This window comes from Dermacentor variabilis, chromosome 1 (assembly GCF_050947875.1).
Source record: "Dermacentor variabilis isolate Ectoservices chromosome 1, ASM5094787v1, whole genome shotgun sequence".
NCBI lineage: Eukaryota > Metazoa > Arthropoda > Arachnida > Ixodida > Ixodidae > Dermacentor > Dermacentor variabilis.
The window spans coordinates 122,728,217-122,750,456 of NC_134568.1; the positions used below are offsets into that span (position 1 = coordinate 122,728,217).

At 44.0% G+C, this 22,240-nt stretch overlaps 1 protein-coding gene across 3 annotated transcripts in view; it reads left to right on the forward strand.

The window, feature by feature from the left end:
- The window catches only part of Sap-r (prosaposin), a 100,574-nt gene that overhangs the window by 67,318 nt on the left and 11,016 nt on the right, over positions 1-22,240 (forward strand). For 2 of the 3 annotated variants that reach the window (XM_075694306.1, XM_075694301.1), the window contains 6 exons: positions 3,860-3,975; positions 6,019-6,184; positions 15,395-15,477; positions 18,616-18,796; positions 19,048-19,202; positions 21,157-21,237. In XM_075694306.1, the coding sequence (XP_075550421.1) occupies positions 3,860-3,975; positions 6,019-6,184; positions 15,395-15,477; positions 18,616-18,796; positions 19,048-19,202; positions 21,157-21,237 (782 nt within the window). The remainder of the gene's footprint in view (positions 1-3,859; positions 3,976-6,018; positions 6,185-15,394; positions 15,478-18,615; positions 18,797-19,047; positions 19,203-21,156; positions 21,238-22,240) is intronic. The other variant, XM_075694311.1, reaches the window with a different exon arrangement.

Sequence of the window (22,240 nt, forward strand, 5' to 3'; positions counted from 1 at the left end):
CTTCTTCGGAACAACAGGCGTGTTGGCCATGGTGGTGGTGTGGCAATTCTCATTAAAACAAGTCTTCAATTTTCTTTATTACCTGAACTTCCTGGCATTGAGGCTATTTGGTGCAAAGTATACAGTAGAAGTATTGTAATAGTTGTTGGTGTTATAATTTATCGCCCTCCGAACTCCGACGATATATTTCCTGCTGTCAATGAGTACCTTATTAGTAACAAGTTGTGTGGTTGCAAATTATTGTTAGCTGGGGATTTTAATCTCCCATGCATTAACTGGAGCACACTTACCCCAAGTGGCCGTGATAGAGCGCTTTGCGCTTCCCTGATCGACTTGGTTATTTCATTTGGGTTAACTCAACTTGTGGATTTTGTAACGCGCGAAAACTCAATGTTAGACCTTATATTTGTAAACCAACCACTCTTATCGCACGGAGTTAAATGTGAAGTCGCCGAAGGCTTATCTGACCATAAAGCTGTTGAAATTGCCTTGAACTTAGTGTGCCCTCCACTAAGACCTGAATTCACAACCGTTTTTGACTTTTCTGAAGCTGACGATACTTCCGTACTTGACACTTTAGCCTCAACTTTTGATGACTTTCAATGCTGTAGTGAACTTTGCAATGTAGACACGCTGCTCCTTAAATTTTGTGACATTGTCCATGAATGCCTGTCAAAGTACGTGTCCCAAAGATGTATTAAACGGAACCAAAGACACCCTTGGTATAATAGAGAAATAATTCAGCTCACTCGTCGCATTAAGCGGCTATGTAAGCAAAGCCATTCCGAGTGTAAGAAAAATACTTCTTTATTCAACACGTTGAAGTCTAAATTAAGAGCGAAAATGCAAGAGGCTAAGAGCTTTTACTTTAATAATACATTGGCTACATTTATGAAAAAAGATCCATCTAGGTTCTGGAGATCGATTAGTCCTGCATCTTCTGTACCTTCTTCCTTTATTCTTAATAACCAATCCTACTCCCAATCTGAAACTATAGCCAATGCCTTCAGCAACTTCTTCAAATCTGTTTTTTCTACCGATAATGGCACCAATCCCCCATTTTCTGCTTGCCGCAATCTGCCCTCTCTTCCAAATCTTGATGTTACCTCCTCTGGAGTACATAACCTCATATTAAAACTTGATGTAACGAAAAGCCCAGGCCCAGACGGCATTCCAAATATGTTCCTAAAGAGGTACTCTGAATGGCGCGCAAACTATCTGACTATAATATTTAAAAAATCAATAGGCTCTACAACAGTTCCCCGGCTGTGGAAATTGGCTAACGTCGTGCCCGTACTCAAGTCCGGAAACAAACAAATAATACCAAATTATAGGCTAATATCTTTACTTTCCACCAGCTCTAAACTCTTGGAGCACATTATTCACAAGCACATTGTGGAATATCTAAATGCAAACAATATTCTTTCCCGATCGCAGCACGGTTTTCGTGTTGGCTATTCTACTGTTACGCAGTTGCTTGAATTTACACACTACATTGCTTCTTCCCTTAACAGCCGAGGACAGCTTGTTGCCATATTTATTGACTATTCTAAAGCCTTCGATTTGGTTTGCCATGCTAAGCTTTTAGTTAAACTTCGTACATTTTTTGGTGACAGCAAGCTGGTTGATTGGATAGCTGATTACTTACGGTCGCGCTCTCAATTTGTTACATTTAACCGTGCAAAGTCGTCAGAGGTACAGATTACATCTGGGGTGCCGCAAGGCTCGGTGCTGGGGCCGCTTTTGTTCCTTATTTTCATAAATGACGTAGCAGAAATCATTGGCGATACTCAAGTTAAACTTAGAATGTATGCAGACAACTGCGTTATCTACAACACCATCTCTGATGCTCATGATCAGGTTGCGCTAAATAACGTTGTTTCATTGTTTTGTAACTGGAGTGAAACCTGGCAAATGTCTATTAACCTAAAAAAGACTGTAGCTATGACCTTTTCAAACAAGAAACAGCTCCTTTCTTTTACTTATACTAATGACGGAGTCAGTCTAATACATGTTACGGAGTTTAAGTACCTCGGTGTAACTCTAACATCAAATTTAAAATGGCGCAAGCATGTCGAAATAATCTGCAATAAGGCTCGTCGAAAACTTTGGTATCTCCAACGCACGTTAAGCAACTCAACAAGAGAATGCAAATTGACTGCATATAAAACTTTGGTCAGGCCCATACTAGAATATGCATCGGTTGTTTGGTCACCTCACCTCAAGCACGACATAGCTATGTTAGAATCTGTCCAAAAAAAAGCAATCAGGTTCATTTTTTGTCGCTATGACCGGCAATTCTCGCCTACTTCGCATGCGCACGTTTTAACGCTGCAATCTCTCGAACATCGGCGTACTTCTGATCGCGTTATCCTTCTTCATAAGATAGTTCACACCGGCTTGAGTGTTCTGGCGCCGATTTCTTTTGTTGCAGCTTCTGCACGCTGTACTCGACGATCTGATCCCCTGAACATTGTGCCCTTCAGGTCGAATCTTGATTCTTTTAAGTTTTCCTTCTTTTCGCGGACGGTGGAATTATGGAATAAGCTTGATGGGTCTCTGCGCAGACTCAGTACTGAGCATTTTGAAAATGAATTGCGTAATTATGCATTCTGTTAATGTTTTCTTGTATTCTGGTGAATTTTGTTGAAAGTATTTGTAAATGTATTTTTTTTTATTACTCTGTACTCACTCCTGCTATGTCTCAGAAACTGAGACAGCAGTATTTGTAAATAAAAATAAGTGACTATTCCACAAATGGCCGCCAAAAAAATGTGCTGGATGGTCATGGGATACCTTCAATATCACATGACTAGTGCAAGACCTCTTGGCACCTACTAGTGACGACATTTTCGTCACAGTGCCAAACATGCTATCTTTTCACAGTGCAGAAACGCTGCCACCTGTAAATGTGTCCAGCACTAGTTACACAAAATAACGTCAGCACAAAAGTATCTTCGAAAATTGTCCAAGAATACGACCCAGGCTTGTCAACACATTGGTGCACTCATACAGGCCTGCCTTTGCTTAGACATTCCGTGGCCATGATTTTCTGTGCAATTTTATGCACTCCTTTTCACAATTTTTGGGCTTTGTCAGTGGTCAAAGTGGTGCGCCGCATGCGTTACCAATGGAAACAGCCAGCCATGAATGGTTGATAAGAGCAGCATGGATTTGAGTGAAAGGCATCACTGCAAGATCGCGGTTCTTCTTTTTACCATTGTCATCATGCTGTTGCTACAGATAGAGGAAAGTACAGTCAATGCATGCGCTGAATTCGCATTGATGGCTACGAGACTGACTAGGATATCCTGGTTTCAGTTTTTTAGGAGGCATCGGCATCATGGGCTGTGATCATGTTGGTTACGTATCAAAACGAAAATACCCGTATTGCTATTTCTGCTAGACTCGGTGGCCAAATTAGCACAGGGTCATGTAGTCATGAGTCAGAATTATTACATGGCACAGTATAAGCTGTCCAAAATTTTGGTCGTCCTTATACGTTAAGTACATGGTGTCGCAGAGCTGTCCCAATAATCAAGCATGTCCAAATTATCAGTGTCTGAATTATCGGTCGGAGACTTTATTAATAAATTTAATGCTTGTGTGTGAACATACAGAAAATTATCCATAATTATATTCCCCTAATCATCATCTGCCTTAGTAATATTCTTCATAAGGAAAGGCATGGAATTTCGCATCAGATTACACTGCTAGCATTGGTGCCTTCTTCAACATCAACCTCCCCAACCCTGTCACATTTTGTAGTTTGTGAAAACTAATCACTTTACGTAGGCTTCATAATGGTCTGAGTTATGTGTAACATTTTGCTGATGTAGTGCCTCGTTTTGGGTTTCAGCCCAGAGAAAGCTTGGTCCAACCAGACCTGTCAAAGTTGCCAGTGATGAAACGTGCGTGTACTGTACAACAATTGTTCAGTATGTGTATGATGCCCTCCAGGACCAGAAAACAGAGGTAGGTGCATGTTATTGCAAGGAATCTAACATTGGCTGAATTGTGTAGTTGAATCAACCTACTAGTGTAATCCTGGCCAATTTTCCAAGTGGTGACGAATATGTTCTACCTTTAACCAAGCTAATTCGTTATTTGTTCAAGTACCAGTTTAGAACTTGTTGCCTATTCAAATAACACCACACTTCGCCCACTATTTTTCCAACCTTAGTATAGAGAACTGGCGCTGGCTAGGAGCGCTAAGGCAATTTGAGTGTCCTACTCAACTATGCTGATTGCATACGATCGGGATACGAAAAATGCTATGTCACCAGTGCCTTGATATTTGAGGATTGAGCTTGTTGCCTAAGGAATAAAGCATACCGGAGCAAGTATTTACAACAGGATGAGGCATGTGTCTGCTGCAACAAGTTGCAGGAGACTGCTCAGCACATTCTAATGAAATGCAGAACTATTGACCCAGTGAGAGCTGTAGTTAATGTGTGCCTTCCAGAAGCACTGGGATTTAAAGTGAATGGAAGCATTAACCGTTCAGCAGTCGAGGTAAGCAAGAGATATTTGAGTATTGGTGAAAACAAAGCAGGGAAGAGATTGATAGGACCAAGTCTGTTACAGGCATAGGTTGGCACAAGGTAGATGTAGAAGACTTAAGGAAGAGAAAAAATATCAAGAACGTCTAAGAAAAGTGCTTCACTGAGATGAACGGTTAGCATACCTGATTAGCTCGAGCAGGTTAGGCGACTAGTTGTCACTGCCCCGTTTCAAAGGGGAGGCCAATAAATCATCATCGCCGATATCCTGAATAATGACGGACAGGCGCTCGTATCAACATTTGATAACACCTGGCATGCCTGGCCAAGCTTGAGGAGCACATGCGCTCTTACGTTCTAGCACGGCGGTGCCGACGCTGGACACATGCGGCTTGAGATGAGCAGTAAATTACGCTGACACAAAATCGAAGCATTTGCTGCTAAAAACTGTTTTCTCCGCCCAATAGGCAGTCTGTTACTGCTGTGCTGTTGGCATGCCAAGTTTCAGCACTGGTTGCCTGTAACGTATGTATTTAAAGGGGCCCTGAACCACCCTTCGGGCTTGGTGCAACAACATAGTCCGCGGGTAGCATGCGCTGTTGTGAACATCTCAGCCAAGCTCTGCTGTCGTACGCGGTCCATGGAGCTCGCAAGCGGAGCGCGAAGTCACCTTTTTCTCAAACGCTCTCGTTTCAAAAACCCCATGATGCTCGCTCTTTTCTGTGTGCTCTATTTCGTCATAAAGCACACACCAATACGTGGCTGCTATTGGTCGCTGCGCTCAGCTACACAGCGGCCGCCGCGAGGTGCCACCACGAGTCCAGGGGCTAAGCGCACTGCGGCTCTCTGAGGACAGCCTCGTTTGGCTTACGTTTAGTGTGTCATAGGCACCAAATCGGAAATTTGAACTGCGCATCATGGTGATGTCTTGGCGCAGTGCAAGGCATTGGAAGAGGAAGGGGAGCACAGCTGAGGCCATGTTTGATTGCCGATAACTCCGCTTCTGCTGAACGCATTGAAGTACTTTTTCGCGGCAAAGTGGTTCTGAAATAGCTTATCTTCACTTCAGATGTCTTTCTCCACTTCAATAAAAAGTGGTTCAGGGCCCCTTAAAGAGAATGAATAATGTAATTTGCCCCTATGTTTGAAACATTGTTTCTGCATTGATGTCATTAACTAATGTTTTTCTATTTTCATTTTATGGCATTTGCACCTACTCAAAGTACTTATTTGGTTGAAATTGCTCTGTCTTATTTGCGTTTTCCTTTCTTTGATTTGTTCCATTCTTACTATAAGTGGTACTAAATATTAATAAAGTTCTATTGCATCTGTTATATTAAGACAATATTCCGCCCCCCTCACCCTTCGCTCCCGTTTTCTTTAATAATTTTTATTCCTTGTGTTTTAGTGTGCTTTTGTTATGTATATGATTGCTCCAAATAACCTCTGAAATAAATTTGAACTTTACTAAATTGCCGACACTGCTGAGTTTCCTGCTCTTTTGTGCTTCCTTTAGGAGATGGTCAAGCAAGCACTAGATGAAGTTTGTAACCTCTTCCACGGAGATAGGCGGCAAGAGTGCGTTAACATGGTCAACACATATTTTGAGGTTATTGTATCCCTCATACTTCAGGACTTCACTCCCCAGCAGATGTGCCAAACGATTGGACTGTGCCCATCATGTAAGTACTGACCTCTCAGTGGAAGCTCCTGTGTAGCATATGATTACATGTGTTTTCTTGATTCATGTTACCAGCACAAAAAAACATAAACTGCAACAAAAAGGGATAGATGTGTCATATGTTAGATGCGACTGAAGTTTGTTAGCACAGAGCTATATTAGGCAAGAAGCATAACAAAGAGCATTATAATTGCGCATACATGCCATTCTTGTTACTGAGACACTCCATTTCATTCTCCATGACATCAACAGAAGCGATGCTGGTGCATTTATACTATATCGCTTTCTTTTTTCATGCCGAATGCCTCAGAAACTGATAATTGGGTTCTGGTTGACAGGCCGACTACAACAAAATTTCACTTTGGCTAAATTGGTTATGAATGAGTACTATACTAAAGCAATTTTGGTAAAGCTTGCGAGGTTGGTAATTGTCTCATTTTCTTATTAGTAGCCTTTAAATGGCACCTAAGCACACGACACATGCAGCTGATGGTTATCAGACTTGACGTAAATCCCAGCATTTCGCCTCCCTAGATTTTTAGCACGTTGCAGGCAGCTGTAGGCGGCACATAAACCCGGAGGTTATGCCAAGTAGCTGCATGTTCCGAGTCATGCGTCACTTCCAACGAGCAGTAATGGCGTCACTTTTTCCTTTCAGCTTTGGCATTAAAAAGAAGTTTACTTTTGCTAGGCTTTTATGATGCATCCGCTCGTGTTTCAAGTTTTGTCAAAGTGTTTATTGACAGGGTACGTAAGGAGCGAGAGGTCGAACTCGGTGTGGTAGTCGAAATCCTGCGAGCAGTCAGAACCGGTCCCATGCGTAAAGCGCTGGTGATGCACCTGACTGACCGGCACTTCTTTCTTACATTTCATATCTGGCGCTTCTTCTTTGTGACATTTCTCCACTGGAAAAATTGGCGCCATCCTGGTGATGTAAGCAGAAGATAGCATAGAGGGATTGTAGAAGGGCTTGAGCCGATCTATGTGAACAGTTTAGCTACCGCGACGGCGCTGATCAGAAGACGGCGACACAGGCTCGACGACATAGTTCACGGGGGAAGTTTGTGCAATACAACACGGTAAGGTCCATGATATCATAGGAGCAGCTTAGAAGAAAGGCCGGGAGCTAAAGGTGGAACTCACAGCCAAACCATTGAACCAGAAGGGAAGCTTGGGGGGTCAGAGCCGCCACGACGAAGCTTCTGGTGTGTCTGATGGCGAGTTGTCTGCATTCTTCTGCATGCTGCGCAGCTTGAGAGACAGGAACACATTCTGATGAATCAGGCTGCTAGGGTAGAATAGCATCGATGGTGCAGGAAGGTTCGCGGCCGTTCAGTAAGAAAAGCTGAGAAAAACCAGTGGTGGCATGAGTGGCAGTATTGTAGGCGAACGTGACGAATGGAAGCACAGCTTCCCATTTGGAATGGTCGGACGCGACATACATGGCGAGCATGTCGCCAAGAGTACGGTTGAAAAGCTCCGTCAACCCATTCGTTTGCGGATGGTATGCGCTAGTGGTCCTATGGATGATGTGACACTCCTTCAGAAGTGACGTCAAGACTTCAGATAGAAAAGTGTGGCCTCGATCACTAAGAAAGAAGTTCCCGAGGGGCTCCGTGACGAAAAACAAAATGCCGCAGTATGAATGATCCAACGTCTTGGGCAGTGGCAGATGGAAGTGCAGCGGTTTATGATGCATAGCGTGTGAGATGATCCACTGCAACGATAATCCAGTGGTTGCCAGCCCCGGTACAAGGAAGTGGACCATAAAGGTCGATTCCGAGGCGATCAAAAGGACGGGGCGGGCAAGGAAGCGGCTGCAAAGGTGCGGCAGTGGAAGTAGCGACAGACTTTCGGTGCTGGCAGTCGAGGCAGCAGCGGACGTACTTGCGAAGAACTTGTACATGCCAGGCCAGTAATACCGGAGCCTAAGGTGGCTGTAGGTCTTTACCATGCCACCGTGTGCACATTGGGGATCAGTGTGAAACGATGCGCATAAATTAGCCTGAAGATGACATGGTATTATGAGGAGCCATTGTCGACCCTCTGGGAAATAGTTGCGACGGTAGAGAAGTTGGTTGTGAACAACGAAGTGATGCGCCTGCCGCCGTAGCGTCCTAGATGCTGTAACAGTGGCAGGATCAGCGAGAAAGTCCAAAAGCGAAGAAATACATGGGTCTTTGCTCTGCTCAGAGTGCATGTCATTGATGGCAAGTGCTGACAGGACAAAGTTGAGTGGGCAAAGACTGTGCGCGCCTGGTGAAATGGGCGAGCGGGAGAGAGCGTTGGCATTGGTATGCTTGCGTCCAGAGCGGTACACAACCCGGATGTCGTACTCTTGCAAACGGAGTGCCCAGCGTGCGAGGCGGCCAGAGGGGTCTTTCAATGAGGAGAGCCAGCACAGTGCATGGTGGTCCGTTATTACATCAAATTGGCGCCCGTCTAAGTAAGGTCGAAATTTCGTAAGGGCCCAGAGTATGGCTAAACACTCCTTTTCTGTAACAGAGTAGTTTAGCTCCGACTTTGTCAGCGTGCGGCTAGCGTAAGCAATGACGTATTCCTCAAGACCACGTTTGCGTTTTGCAAGAACCGCCCCAAGGCCGACTCCACTAGCATCTGTATGGACATCAGTTGGGGCAGCGGGGTCAAAATGTCACAAAATAGGAGGAGATGTCAGCAGATGGCGAAGGCTCGTGAATGCATCATCGCATGCTTTCGACCAGGCAGATAGGGCGTTTTCTCCAGCCAGCACTGGATTCAAAGGGGCGATGATCATAGCGAAGTCCTTCACAAAGTGCCGAAAATAGGAGCAGAGGCCGACGAAATTGCGTAGTGCCTTCAGGTTGGTGGGTTTGGGAAACTCTGCAACTGCACGGAGTTTTGCAGGATCCGGAAGCACGCTTTCTTTGGATACGACGTGGCCTAATATGGTAAGCTTACGGGCAGCAAAGAAGCATTTTTTGATGTTAAGCTGCAGGCCAGCCTTAGTAAGGCAGCTTAATAGCTCTCTTAGTCATTGGAGGTGAGTCGGGAAATCAGGTGAGAAGACGACATCATCTAGGTAGCACAAACACGTGTGCCACTTGAGACCACACAAGATGCTGTCCATCATACGCTAGAAAGTAGCGGGCGCATTACATAGGCCGAATGGCATAACATTAAATTCGTATAATCCGTCCTGTGTGACAAAGGCGGTTTTCGAGTGGTCCGCCTCTGCCATGGGGACTTGCCAATATCCAGACCACAAATCCAAAGAAGAAAAGAACTCGGCACCTTGCAAACAGTCAAGAGCATTGTCTATGCGCGGTAGGGGATATACGTCTTTGTGCGTAATTTTGTTAAGGCGTCTGTAATCTACGCAGAAGTGAATAGAACCATCTTTATTTTTTGCGACGACGATTGGCGACGCCCACGGGCAATGGGACGGCTGAATCACGCCACGCCGAAGCATATCTCTCCCTTGTTTGTCGATGACACAGCGTTCAGAAGCTGAGATACGGTAAGGATGCTGCTGGAGTGGGGCGTGCGAACCGGTGTCGATGCTGTGCAATACTGTGGTGGTGTGGCCGAGATAATGTTGATGGCAGTCGAAGGAGGCAGTAAATTTGCATAGCAAGCTGATAAGTTGCGCACGTTGTGTGGTTGTCAGATCACCGGAGATTGACGGATGGAAGCACTCCAACGGCGGTCGATTGGCACTGTCAAGGGCGGCGAGGGACGTCGAATGTGCGTTGTCGTGAGCATCGAAGAGCATTGAAGAATCCATAGTTAGCACGTAACCGAGGCACTCTCCGCGATGCAAAGTAATTGGCAGAAAAGACATATTGCACACACACATGACACCACGGCCAGCACTGAGGGCGATGACGGCAAAGGGCAACGGAAGGGAGCAGCGACGGACGAAGAAGCCACATGGCGTGAGTAGCATGGTTGCATCACATGCTGATGCGCAAGATACGGAGACGACAGCGGCTGACTGAGGAGGGATATCAGTAACTTCGGCCACAAGCATTTTTGTAGGCGTCACAGGATCGTGGGGGGGGTCCATGGCTACATCAGCAAGAAAAGACAACTCCACCTTGGCGAGGGCACAGTCAATGATGGCATTGTTTGACGAAAGGAAATCCCAGCCTAGGATAACATTGTGGCAGCAGGATGGCAGCACAACGAATTCAATGACATGAAGTGACTCCTCGATGACAACACATGCAGTGCAGGCTCCCAATGATTCGACAGGCTGTGTGCTTGCAGTACTCAAATACACTCCGGAAAGTGACGTCGTTACTTTTCCCATTCGTTGGCAAAGTCCTGCGCGTAACACTGAAATTGCTGCCACAATCAATTGTTGCCCATATTGACCAGTGCAAATGTTCGAATCCCTTCTACGTATACCTCAATGACGTTGCAGGGGTTATTTCGAGGACTTTGGCAAATCAAAGGGGACGCAGTTCTCGCCTCGGGAACTGCAACACTTAGTTTCCTTGAGGTAGAGGGCTTGGCCGGCGTCTCATCGGTGAGATGGAGCGGCGGTGTGGGAATGGGGAATGACGAGCATGGTTGAGAACAGGGGTTTCATCCGGCGGCACAGGAGATTGTAGCTGTTGAGTGGCGTAAGTGCTCATGGGTCGGCGGTTATCATAAATATGCAGCATACGGCATCGACAAAAGCGGGCAACGTCTCCCGGAATACCACAATGGTAACAAATCGGGCGGTTGTCCGCTTTGCGCCAAGGATATGGCTGACGTGGTAGCTGTGGTGCAGGCGGTGAGAAGGGAATTGGGGGCGGTCGCGCAAGAGCTTGGAGAGGTGGACGTGAAGCGAAGGGCGGCCTTGCAGCGATGTCAGCATACATCAGGGGCACTGCGACGGTAGGTGGTTAAATAACAGTTGGCAGGCACTCAGCAACTTGCTCCTTGATGACGTTCTGTAGCCCCGGTGTCAATGGAGAATATGGTTGCGCGTTCGTAAAGGGCACCAGGGAAAGCTGCTGAGCAACTTCTTCTCATACGAATTCCTTTATCTGGTGCATTAGAGGCGTGTCGTCAACATCTAGCGTCAGACCTGAGACAGCGGCGAATTCTGAGGACGGATGTCGTGTGACGAATCGCTGCCTTAGAAATTCGTCGCAACTCTGACACAGTGCAATGACAACAGACAGTGTGGTCGGGTTTCGGGCAACCAAAATTTGTAAAGTGTCGTCCTCAATTCCCTTGAGGATATTCCTGATCTTGTCGGTTTCTTCGTTACAGTTTCAAGTTTCTTACACAGGCTGCTCTATACCTACATTATCTGAAAGGTGGCTTTTTACGCCATCCCAAATTTCGTGGCAGTTGGCCTTGATAATTCTGACATGACATTTTTTACTTTTCATATTTTTGCCAGTGAAGGTCCTGGACCTCGTAACCTTAGAAATTTATTCTGACAAGCATCAGAGTGCCCTCAATATTTACTATAACAGCTTTCCGTGAGACAGCTTCAGTTTTCTTTTCCGGGAAGCGTTTGTGCCATGACGTCATGACTAGAGGCCGGAACATTACACAATATGCATACTTTTTCCTTAAAGGGATAGTGAATAAAAAATTTGTTGCCGAGATTTCTGTCTCCAGTGATAGCTGTCGCACCGAGAGCGACCAAAACAACACTCTTTCCGAGGAGAAGTGAGCGAAAAGTAATTATTTTAGTGAATATTTCTCAAATCACAGCACCTACCGGCCTCCTCCGAAAGCTCTGGCAAAACCGGATATCACGTCACGCTTACCCACCTCGAGGCCCATTGCGAGCGATCGTCCACACTGAGCGCGCGAAGGGGCGAGTTGACGTTTGCAGCAACGCGCTTTTTTCGTTCGACCGTCCTATTCGTACCGCTTCCTCGTGTGAGCTGTTCGAAAACCTCGTCTTTCATCTCGTGGATTTGTGGTTTGATGTGAGGAGCAGCCGTGTCAACACCGCAAAATGCCGAGGGTCTGCTGTGCGCATGTGAAAACGGCAGGCAGCGGTAGTCTTTCTCGCGTACTTGGTCACGCTGCAGTTTTGCGCACAGGTGCCGTTTGACCGTAATTTGTCGTTTGTACGACGTTCTGAGCCAGATGTTTCGCCAATTCTGCCAAAATGAATTGAAATCCGCATCGTCTGAAGCGACGGCTGACCAAAAAAAAAAAAAAAAATTCGCCGACATGAAACTGGTGGCGCCATCTCGTGTGCACCAAGCGAAGGAGTGCTCGGCTACGATGAAACAACGGGACGCTGAAACCGCTGCGCATGTACTCGTTCACTCTGTGAATAACAAGACGCTCCCTGCTTACAGAGGCTCATTTCAGTCACTGCACATGCCTGGCTTCAATCTTCACCCGTTGCTTAATCGCATCTATTCTCAAAACAGCTACTTGCGCGCATCAAGCACCTGCCGCGCGAAAGTCGTCAGCCGACTGTTATGCTCACGCCGCCGGCCACACCTGCTCCGATAGCGTAGGTACAGGGAGGTCTACACGCGTCAATATCTTCAACGATTTCTACGTTTTTTTTTTTTTTGTACAGTGTGTACTCGCGGCACCTGTATTGTGCATTGGTGTAATGCATAGTGTAAACACCACTTTGCTGGTCCAGACTCTCTCGGCACCGCGGAGGGGGACTGCTGCAGCGGGTCGTCGTCAATTTCGCTTGACGACGCGGACGGATCGTAGGCATACGCCTTTATCGTTCGTGGTCGTTCAGTAGGCCGCCAATCCAAGTCGGAGTCATAAGTTCCGCTCATGCTATCGCTCTCACTAGAACTTTGAATTTTGCACTGCGCAGCGCGAGGAAAACAAAACTGCGCAGCCGGCCAGCTCGCTCCGCGGCTGCTGAGGGTAGGTGTGACGTCAGATCCGCCGGCTTGTTGTCGGGAGCGCTTTGCGAGGGACGCGGTGGCCGCTCATAGAGAGTCAAAAATAAAGCCATCCGCTCAAAAGTAACCCGAATAATGACTATATCCTATAGCAATCGTGTCTTAGGAATGCAATTGTGGGGCTTTCTCTATATTCTTCGATTTTTATTCTGTATCCCTTTAAGTTCTTATCGTGCCTACTTAACATATAAGCACAAACTATGGCTCTAGAAACATTTTAGTGATACTTTTATTGCGCCTATAAATGCCTATTTCATTGTTGGTGCTTATTTTGAATTCTTTGAGCCTAAAAAATGCCTTTTTCACTGTCTTGTCCTAGCCTTATGTTGTTTGATGTTTTCACCCACTAGGGAACTCGGCTGAAGGCAGCTCATTATTATCACAAACACTTTGGCAGTGTAATCGCTCTTATTAACATTTTGCAGCAGATGAGAGCATTGCTGTGAAAAGGGCTCAAACTACACTATGCGACAATACACTTGAGGGTGACTTAGTGCACTTGTGCGCTCACTTCATGTTTTTAGCCAACATCACTGAGAAACTTCAATGCTTGGCCACAACTCTGACATGGAATGAGGGGATTGTTTTGGATGTCAAGGAAGGGCTCACCACCATCCTCAATGGACCTGTTGCTGATAGAGTTAGTTCGAGACTTCAACCTATCTCGAGAAAAACCCTGGGTTTTCGGTACTGAAAGAAATGTCAAAGGTTCTGAATGGTGAACATTCTGGAATTCCAGAGGGCTTTGGAACATTGAACCTTCCAAAGTACAAATATGTGTCCCTTTCTTCGGTGCATGTTGAGCATTCCTTTTTTGTATAGAAGCCAATGCTCGGTGAAAAATGGCGCAACATAAAACCCAAAATTCTTGAGATGGGGCTTTTTGTCACTGCTTTCACAACTTTTTTCATGATGTCCAGTTGCACTAAGCTTCAAATAAATTTTGAAACTTACAGAAGTTCGCTCATTGTGTTTTATCCGTAAAATAAATTGAATTTCACAAAACGGGTTTATTGGGCTGTGTTCCTTAGAAAATCATAATTTATCCTCAGATGCACAGCAGGAGTTCTTATTAACTGAGCTTATACATACCTAAAGCACAGTATTTGGCGCCTATATGTACCTTAAATGACAGCTTTAGTGCCTGTTATGGGCACGTAAAACAGCATTTTCTAGTGCATAAGAATCCAGTCCCTAGTCATGACAGTAGGCAATCACGTGGAAGCAGGACATCGTGATGGTTTGGCACTTGCTCCAGCGCGCTCGGTTGTCTGCTATGCTGCTACTTATTGCATGATTCAGTGTAGCAGCGTAACAGACCACCATGGACCATACCACTGCTGACTATACAGTCTAACCTTGTTATAATGAAATGGGATGTAGTGAAATAATGAATATAACATAGTGAAATTCCCCTTGAAATCCATATAGAGATTCATAGTGCAGTACATGCAATAATGGAAATAACCAAGTAATGGATATAACAAATTAATTCTGACTACCCCTTCAGTTATAACGAGGTTTTATTGTATAAAGGTTTAAATTTCAAATTTTGTGCACTATGTAGTATGGATGCGGACTGCACATCATATAAATTTTTAAATATTGTTGGCATGTTAAAAAGAAAAGAGGCCTGACTACATGTACAATTTTCCATTCTTAATTACTACATAATACAAGCAACTGCATAACGATTCTCACTGTTAAAAAACTATCTTTCCAGCTGATACTGACAACTCTCGATTTGCAAGCATATAGTACTGTTTGCAATACTTAAAGTGGCTGCTTCTGCTTTTCAGTGCCTTCATTTCTGAGCACATACACAATATCTCATTTGTTGCAAATAAACTAATAAATATGTTAATGCATAAATGATGTGAGAATAAAATTTTTGCCAGTATACCAGTATACCAACTGTATACTGGTTGCGGACAGGCTGGTAAATAGAAATTATATTCAGCTGGAAGTTTTTCCCGTGGACTATACAGTGGATGCACATTATGGTATAACTTTTTTTATCACCCAAGTTTGCCCTGTGGACTATAGCTTGGAAAATACATTATTTATGAGCAGTCGTGTGATCGCTGTGGTGTGGCAGGTGTTATTTTATAGAGTGGGTGTCATTTTCTTTCAAAAAGTAAGCTTGAATGTTAGGATAAGCAGTGAACACTCAATCAGTCCAGTGAACCCAATTAATACAAGCCTGATGTCAAAAGTTTCTAAATTTGAGTGAAAGGTGCACAGTGCTCTCCCACTTGAAGTTGTATCAACTTTCAGCTAGAGGTGAACTTTTTTCTGACAAGATGCTTTCTTTTTTTCTCTTATAGCTCCTGGAGGAAATGTAGAGTGTACTTTCTGCCAGTATGCTCTTCACTTTATCCAGAATGAGCTTGTGGACAGTAAAACTGAGGTGACTTACTTATTTTTGTCACACTGCTGTAGACCGAGGTTTTCTGCTTGAGACCTACTAGCCTTAAAGGGACACTAAAGGTTACTATGAAGTCAAGTTAAAGTGATAAAGCAATGCTCTAGAACGTCTAAGGCGTCAATATAATCGCGAACAGAGCTTTAGTAACCGAGAAATTGAGGTAAATGCAGGACACGATTTGAGACCCCCCAGCAACATTCCGGTACCAGCCCGATGACGAAGGCACTCCTCATCATAGTTTATGTCACTAGTACTCAACTACTCGTATTAAAAAGATCATTTCATTAGGTTATAAGACGGAAGAAAATGCTACTTGTCTACTTCTGTTCGATTCTAAGAAAAAATAACATTTTGACGTTACCCTTCAGTAGTATGGGTGGTCGAAAGGTTTCACTTTCGCTCGACTCTGCGCCACGCGCGGTGATGCACACCGACGAACTGAAGTCGTGTGGAGTGTCTTTGTGTCTTTCAAAGCAATGCTTTCCTGTAGCGCTATTCCGTCGGTTTTGCCTGCATTCTCCGAAGCACAAGAACAACTGCAGGTCGAAGACGGGGCGGTGAGGGCGGCATTTGGCTTTCATGAAGGAAAAGCTACAAATGTGCGAATATGTACAGCCATGACATACAGTTGCAGTCGTAGTAGTACGCAACGATGCCGGCAGCGCGAGCCCTCAGCAGCAGGTCACGTTCATCAGTGCTTAAATCGCTGAAGTCGACCCCGGTATCGCGAGCCAATGGTCGTTGTCAAGGTCGTCCATTGCAACGAGCGTCAAAGTTGACGTCATAAAATAACGAACCAGCTTATTGTCGCTCACTTTCCCTTCTGCTAGCCACCATAGTTATGCTTTCGCGCTGCTGTCGGCTCTGTCTTGGCTCTGTTTCTGGCCGCGCGTTTGCGTTTTGCGCAGAAAAGCCGTAGCGCTGTCTGTGGGCGCCATTTTACTTACTCATGGCGCAACGTCACTATGAGACCATGACGTTACCACTCCTCGATCAGAGGGCGGGCGCTTCAGAACGCATTTTCTCTTAAAATAAGTCTCTTCTTCGCATGAAACAAGCGTTTGGATGTTTCTGGGATGGTATTTCAACAGTCCACGTTGACTTAATATTAACCTTTAGTGTCCCTTTGAGCATGGTTGGAATTGCTTTTTCAGTTGCTTTCAGTGAAACTTTGTTGTTCTGTATTTTCTTTGGGTTTCTTGTTATATAAGGCCATACCTCAGTACTATAATGAAAACGGATGTAATATAGAGTCTTCCTTGCTGATGTCGGCATGTTGCAAATATGTGCTTGTAGCGAATATTGATTATAGCAGAGGTATTTTCATGTTGGGTACAGCTTCATTTAGCAAGGTTCAGTTCTATAACAAAAAAGAAAAGGAAAAGCTGGTTATAGTTATAGAAAAGCAGTGTTTACTATTTCTACAGGTGCTTGTAAAGTAAGGCATCCTTAGTTGGTTACCAAATGAGAATTTTGTTGCCATTAACACTGCAACAGTGGCTCACCTCATTAGGAAGCAAAGGGACTTCCTGCAGCAAAGGATACTTCTGCAATTAGAAGAGAGGCTGCTGGAATTATACTATGTTCCTGGCCCAGTATGTCAGTGCTTGATGCTGGTAGCAGACAGCCAGCACGTGGGCTAGTGGTCACTGCATGCTTACTAATCCTAGGATGCCTGTACTATACATAACCATTATTTAATATCTCTGGATAGTGAATATTTATTTCTCCAATCACTTACAAATAAAGTAAAGAGACCTTTCTGACTAATATCCACATCTGCATGCATGTGTATAAATTTGGCTAAGCTGGAGGCTGCAGCAACCAGCTAAATATTTTTGCTATTTTGCAAATTGACCAGTGTAAAAGAATTGATAGCCAAGTTTAGGAATACGTTTACTGTCTGTTTTTATGCCTAAGGGCTTAAGTGCCTCCTATAAACATTCAGGCGTTTCTGTTTACTGTGGTTGTGCAAACTTTAGTGGAAGAGGATATACTAGCTCTCTTCTCAGCTTTTGCAGTGCAGCCAAATCTCCTCATAACAAAGTTGCATGTGATGCAAAAATACCTTCGTTATATCCAATATTTGTTATGAGCATACACATTGATATTGGCGTAAAAAAATTAGGAATTTTATATTCACTTCATTAGATCAGATGTCTGTGTTTGTTATATCAAGGTTCAGCTGTACTCTTACGAATAAAAATATGGTGATGAAGGGAAAAGAAAGGAAGAAAAAAAAACAGGAAAGCCGTTGTGAGCCTGTAAATTGTATCTGGACAAGTTCTTTCAGTTAACCTTCCGGCATTACGTTTTTTGAGTCCATAACCACATCTTTGAGTTCAACAATGTCATCCAGTGTCTTCTACGTTTTTAATTGTTCTATGTTTAATTGTTCTATGTTCAATTGTTCTACGTTTTGTTCTTTAGACCTGGTTGTAAGTTTCAGCGACAAGCTTCTTTGCATTAATGGTTTGCGTACTGCTGTTTGCAGTCCTTCTCAAAGATGGAGAATGAGTGGACAATGAATGCTTCGAGGCTTACATTTTTTGTTGGCAAGGGAGTTTTGCATTGCTGCTATTGTTGTGCAAGTTTGAAGACTAACTTAAAGTTTTCTCTGCTGAAAAACTGACTGTAGCAAAGATGTGGTTGATACTCTGAGTGAACTTGATCTTTTAGCAGTTTTTGCAAGTGCTTTTTATAAACACATATTGCTCTGCGAGTTCTTTTTGTTGTATAGTGGGGAGTGATCTTTTGCATGTACAGTGCTCACGGAATGAAACGTGTCTATTTAGGGCTAACTAGTGCGCATACTTTCGTTTCCACTGGCTGCAGTTCGTGTCACGTCGATGTAATTTTGGCACATATACTTAGATTGGAGTCCGCGTCACTTTTGGTGACCAGATTCCTAACGACATGACATGGTACTCTCGAGTGCTTTACATATATGCAGGGTTCTACTAAATGCTTCCTGTTGCGTTTCATTCCGTGAGCGTTGTACAAGAATGTTAACAGGCCTAATAGCGTGCAGCTTACTGCATTTATAAAGCTGCTGTTGCCATGGGCTGCATGAATTTGACCAGCTAAAAGGCCAACCTCATGTGTTTGCATTTGTCGTAGGAGAAGGTGGAAGCGGTACTTGACAAATTGTGTGCCAAACTGCCAGAGGACTTGGCTAAGGAGTGCATGGCATTTGTAGAAGAGTATGGACCAGCTGTCATGGTTCTCCTCGCTCAGGAGATAGATCCCAGCATAGTGTGTGTGGCTGTTAAGGCCTGTCCAAAGGACGGACTCAAGAAACGTAAGTGTTTTCTAAAGCTCACTGACCTTGAATGTGGCTCATGGAAGAGCAGATATAGTATAATGAAGGTATTTTTATGTCAGATGTGACTTCGTTACGATGTTCAACTGCATTTCTAAGTTGGCATTGGGCATTGAAACTAGGTACATTTTGGATCAGCCCGTACTAGTGCTACGTTGGCAAAGTGCTGGTATTGTGTTTGCTTTACCACTTGAACATTCTGATTGATAACAATGTCTTTGTTGACTCAGAATCTGACCTGAAGCTGAAGCTGAATGAGTGTGCCAGCTGCACAGCTGCGATCAGCTATGTTGAGCAAGTACTCAAGGACACCAAGAACGATCAGGAGGTTGCCAAACAATTGGCAAATGCCTGTGAGCATGTGCCCAAGACACTTAAGTCTCAGGTAATGGCTGCATTCTGCTTGTGCAATTGATTGTTGAAAGGTATTGGTACATGGTAGCTGTGAAAAAAAAAAAAATTTTTTTCGCACCATTCTTGTGCATCCTGCAACTGGAAGGTGTTGTATGCCTCTGTCTGTGTAACCACCATTTCGAATCCCGGTTTTACGTTGTACAAACTGCAAGGAAACCTTGTTTTGTTTGTGTGCATATCACAATTACGTAGTAAGTTGGTCAGTGTGGAACTTGCAAATGCACACTGTTACATGTAAGGTAAGCTTGAAACAGCACCCTTTTTTCTCTATTTCAAGCATTTCAGTCATGAAGGGATATGTCTAGAATGAGCAATAATTTACAAGGTTCTGTTTATTTGTTCTGGGCTTTCTCTATGTACAGATAGAAAATGTGCTTAGAGTCAAGGGCCCATTGCAAACAGATTATTTTATTTGCTGCATATGGTTGCTACTTATATGTGGCTTCTGGTTATACTGCTCTTACAAAATATTGAGCCCCTCAGTTCCCCCAATTTTTCTCACTCATTGCATAGTGAGGGTCCCTACACTCTGGCACTGTTAATGCCTTCAGGTAGCTCATGAGGGTTTGTTGGCCTACTCCTAATGTTCTAAGAGGTTGAAAAGATGTTCCACCTCCACTGCCAGCTGCCATTGTAAGCAGTTAAGCGTCTCACCCATCATGCAGAGGTTATGTGGTTATGGCCTTAGTTCCCGCTGGCAGAGAGTTCTTTTTGTTGCAAAAGCGTCAAATTGCCCATTGAGTGAAGAAGCCGGCATCTGTCGTCTGTAGTAGCGAAATGGCATCTTAATTTGCATTGCCATTGGCTGCGATGCCACACCACGAGCATGCCTCAATGGAGCAGAGCAGGTGAAAACGAACAGCTGCTTCCATGCTAGCGTGCCAGCTGTGTGAGGAGAGAGGGCATCGCTGGGACGCCACGTCACCGTTGTTCTCACTCTCCAGAAGCCGGCGTGCGGTCCATATCTCTCTCTCACTCCCATTTGGCTTAGCTGCTGCGTGCGCCTGCCAGCCTTGGTGGCGGCTGCTGCTGCTGCTGCTGCTTCATTGGATTTTCGTCATGCAGGACGATGGTGGCATGCGGCGTTGGCACCGCAGGCTGCTGCTGCTTGCCGGCTCGTGCAGCACGTACTGCTATGGTACATTACTCTCAGCGCAAAACTCAAAGGACTGCTCAGTGGCATTAAATGAGACATTACTGTTCTTTCATTCACAACTCGTAAGAAGCACTTAGGCGACCTCGGATTTTTTCTTCCACTTTCATTTCACTTTTCCTTTATTAAGAATATGAAGCCTGCAGCAAATTTAATCCCCATTCATATCCACATCTTCAGTAAATAAATATCTGTTAATTTTTCCTATGCTTTTCCTGGCTTCATTAACTTTACCTTCATATGATTTAGCCCCTTGGTTTGCCTAATTCCTGCTCATTAGTTGTTCCTATGAAATCGTGAGATGATTTTCCTCCATGGATTTCACGTGTACACTTTTTATGTTGCTTGTGTTTGTCTTTATGTTGCTTGTGTGATTTGTCTGTAGTAATTTTTGAGAGATGTGTGAGCTTTACAGTCCAAAAAACGATTTAGCAGTCTTCTGCGACTTAAAAGGCTTTGTAAACTTGTTGGTAAAGTTTAGTCTTCAATAGTGAAGAGCAGCCCTTAGCGACACGTGCCAGAACGACGACTCTTTTTTTAAAACATGCTAAACTTTTGGTTTGATAAGTGACCTTTGCTTGTTGATCTCATGGCTTTCTGATTTCTAAGAAAAAAAAAATTGCTTGGCATTCGTAAAGGCAACCTTTGTATACAATTATCGTAGTATTCTTCCTGGAGCTGATGCTTTAATGTTTGACCAGTGGTCTGCCCAGCCTTGTTGTTTTGGTTGTACAACCTAAAGGGGTGCACTATTTTTTCCATTGTTCTGCAGTGCAAGGCCGTGATAGAAACCTATGGGCCAGCACTTCTCCAGGCAATTGCACAGTTTGGTAGTGGCCAGAAAGCGTGTGAGGTAAGTATTGTTGGGCATTATGCTGCTCCACACAAAGTTGTTTTAGCATGGCATGTTGGAAGTTTTCCTGCAATAATGTGAAATCTAAATATTGTAATTAGAAATGGAGCGTTATTTGCACTGATGTGCCCGGAATCACTGTGACTGGAGACATACAGCTGTTGTCAAAGTGCCAAGTCTCCTCTGTGTGCTCATTTTTACCTCAATACAGCAGAAATCTAGGGGACCCAATAGTATTGCAAACAGTGGAACAGTGCCTGTCAAGTCTCCTTCAATGTTCAATAGTCAACTAACACAAATTAGCGCACATTCAGTTTATAGTTCACATAATGTTCTACAGAAAAATCTTCGTTTTGAAAAATCTGCAGTTATGGAACTTTTAGAAACCAAACTTCTAGCTTCTGCATTTTTGAGCCATTTCTTTTTTTACTTTATTGTCAGAGTTGTTAAGGCATCTTATTAATAAAAAGGATCTTTAAACTAACCAATTGCCACCCCAAGAATGAAACTCAAGTTCAAATAAGAGCAAGAAATGTTGGGTTGGCACTTCTGTATTGTGTATATGCTTGCATGTAGTATGGTAATCTTGGCAGCAATTTTACTAAGGCTCCATTTTATTCATTTGAGTGCCTTAGTGCATTCCGATTCAAAGTAAAATGAATTGCAAAAGCAAAACATGGGTAGTGATGCCACCTTCCTGCACTAGCTGCTTGCAATGTCATGGATTTGGACTAATTAATAGTTTATAGATAAACAGAAATAATGTTGCATTCTGAAGGAAGCAAAGATTTTACATTATGAGTCTTGCAAATATTTTCTGCATAGAATTGGGCCCACAGATGCGAAAATTGCTTTGAAATTCATTATGTACTAACACTGGCATGTGGGCACTGAGGTTTCTGTGCAATATTCTAAAATAGACACATTAGGCTTCATTTTTTTCACTACTCATAAACTATTTTCTGCCAAATAAATGAAAATACTAATGTCTTGAATGAATACT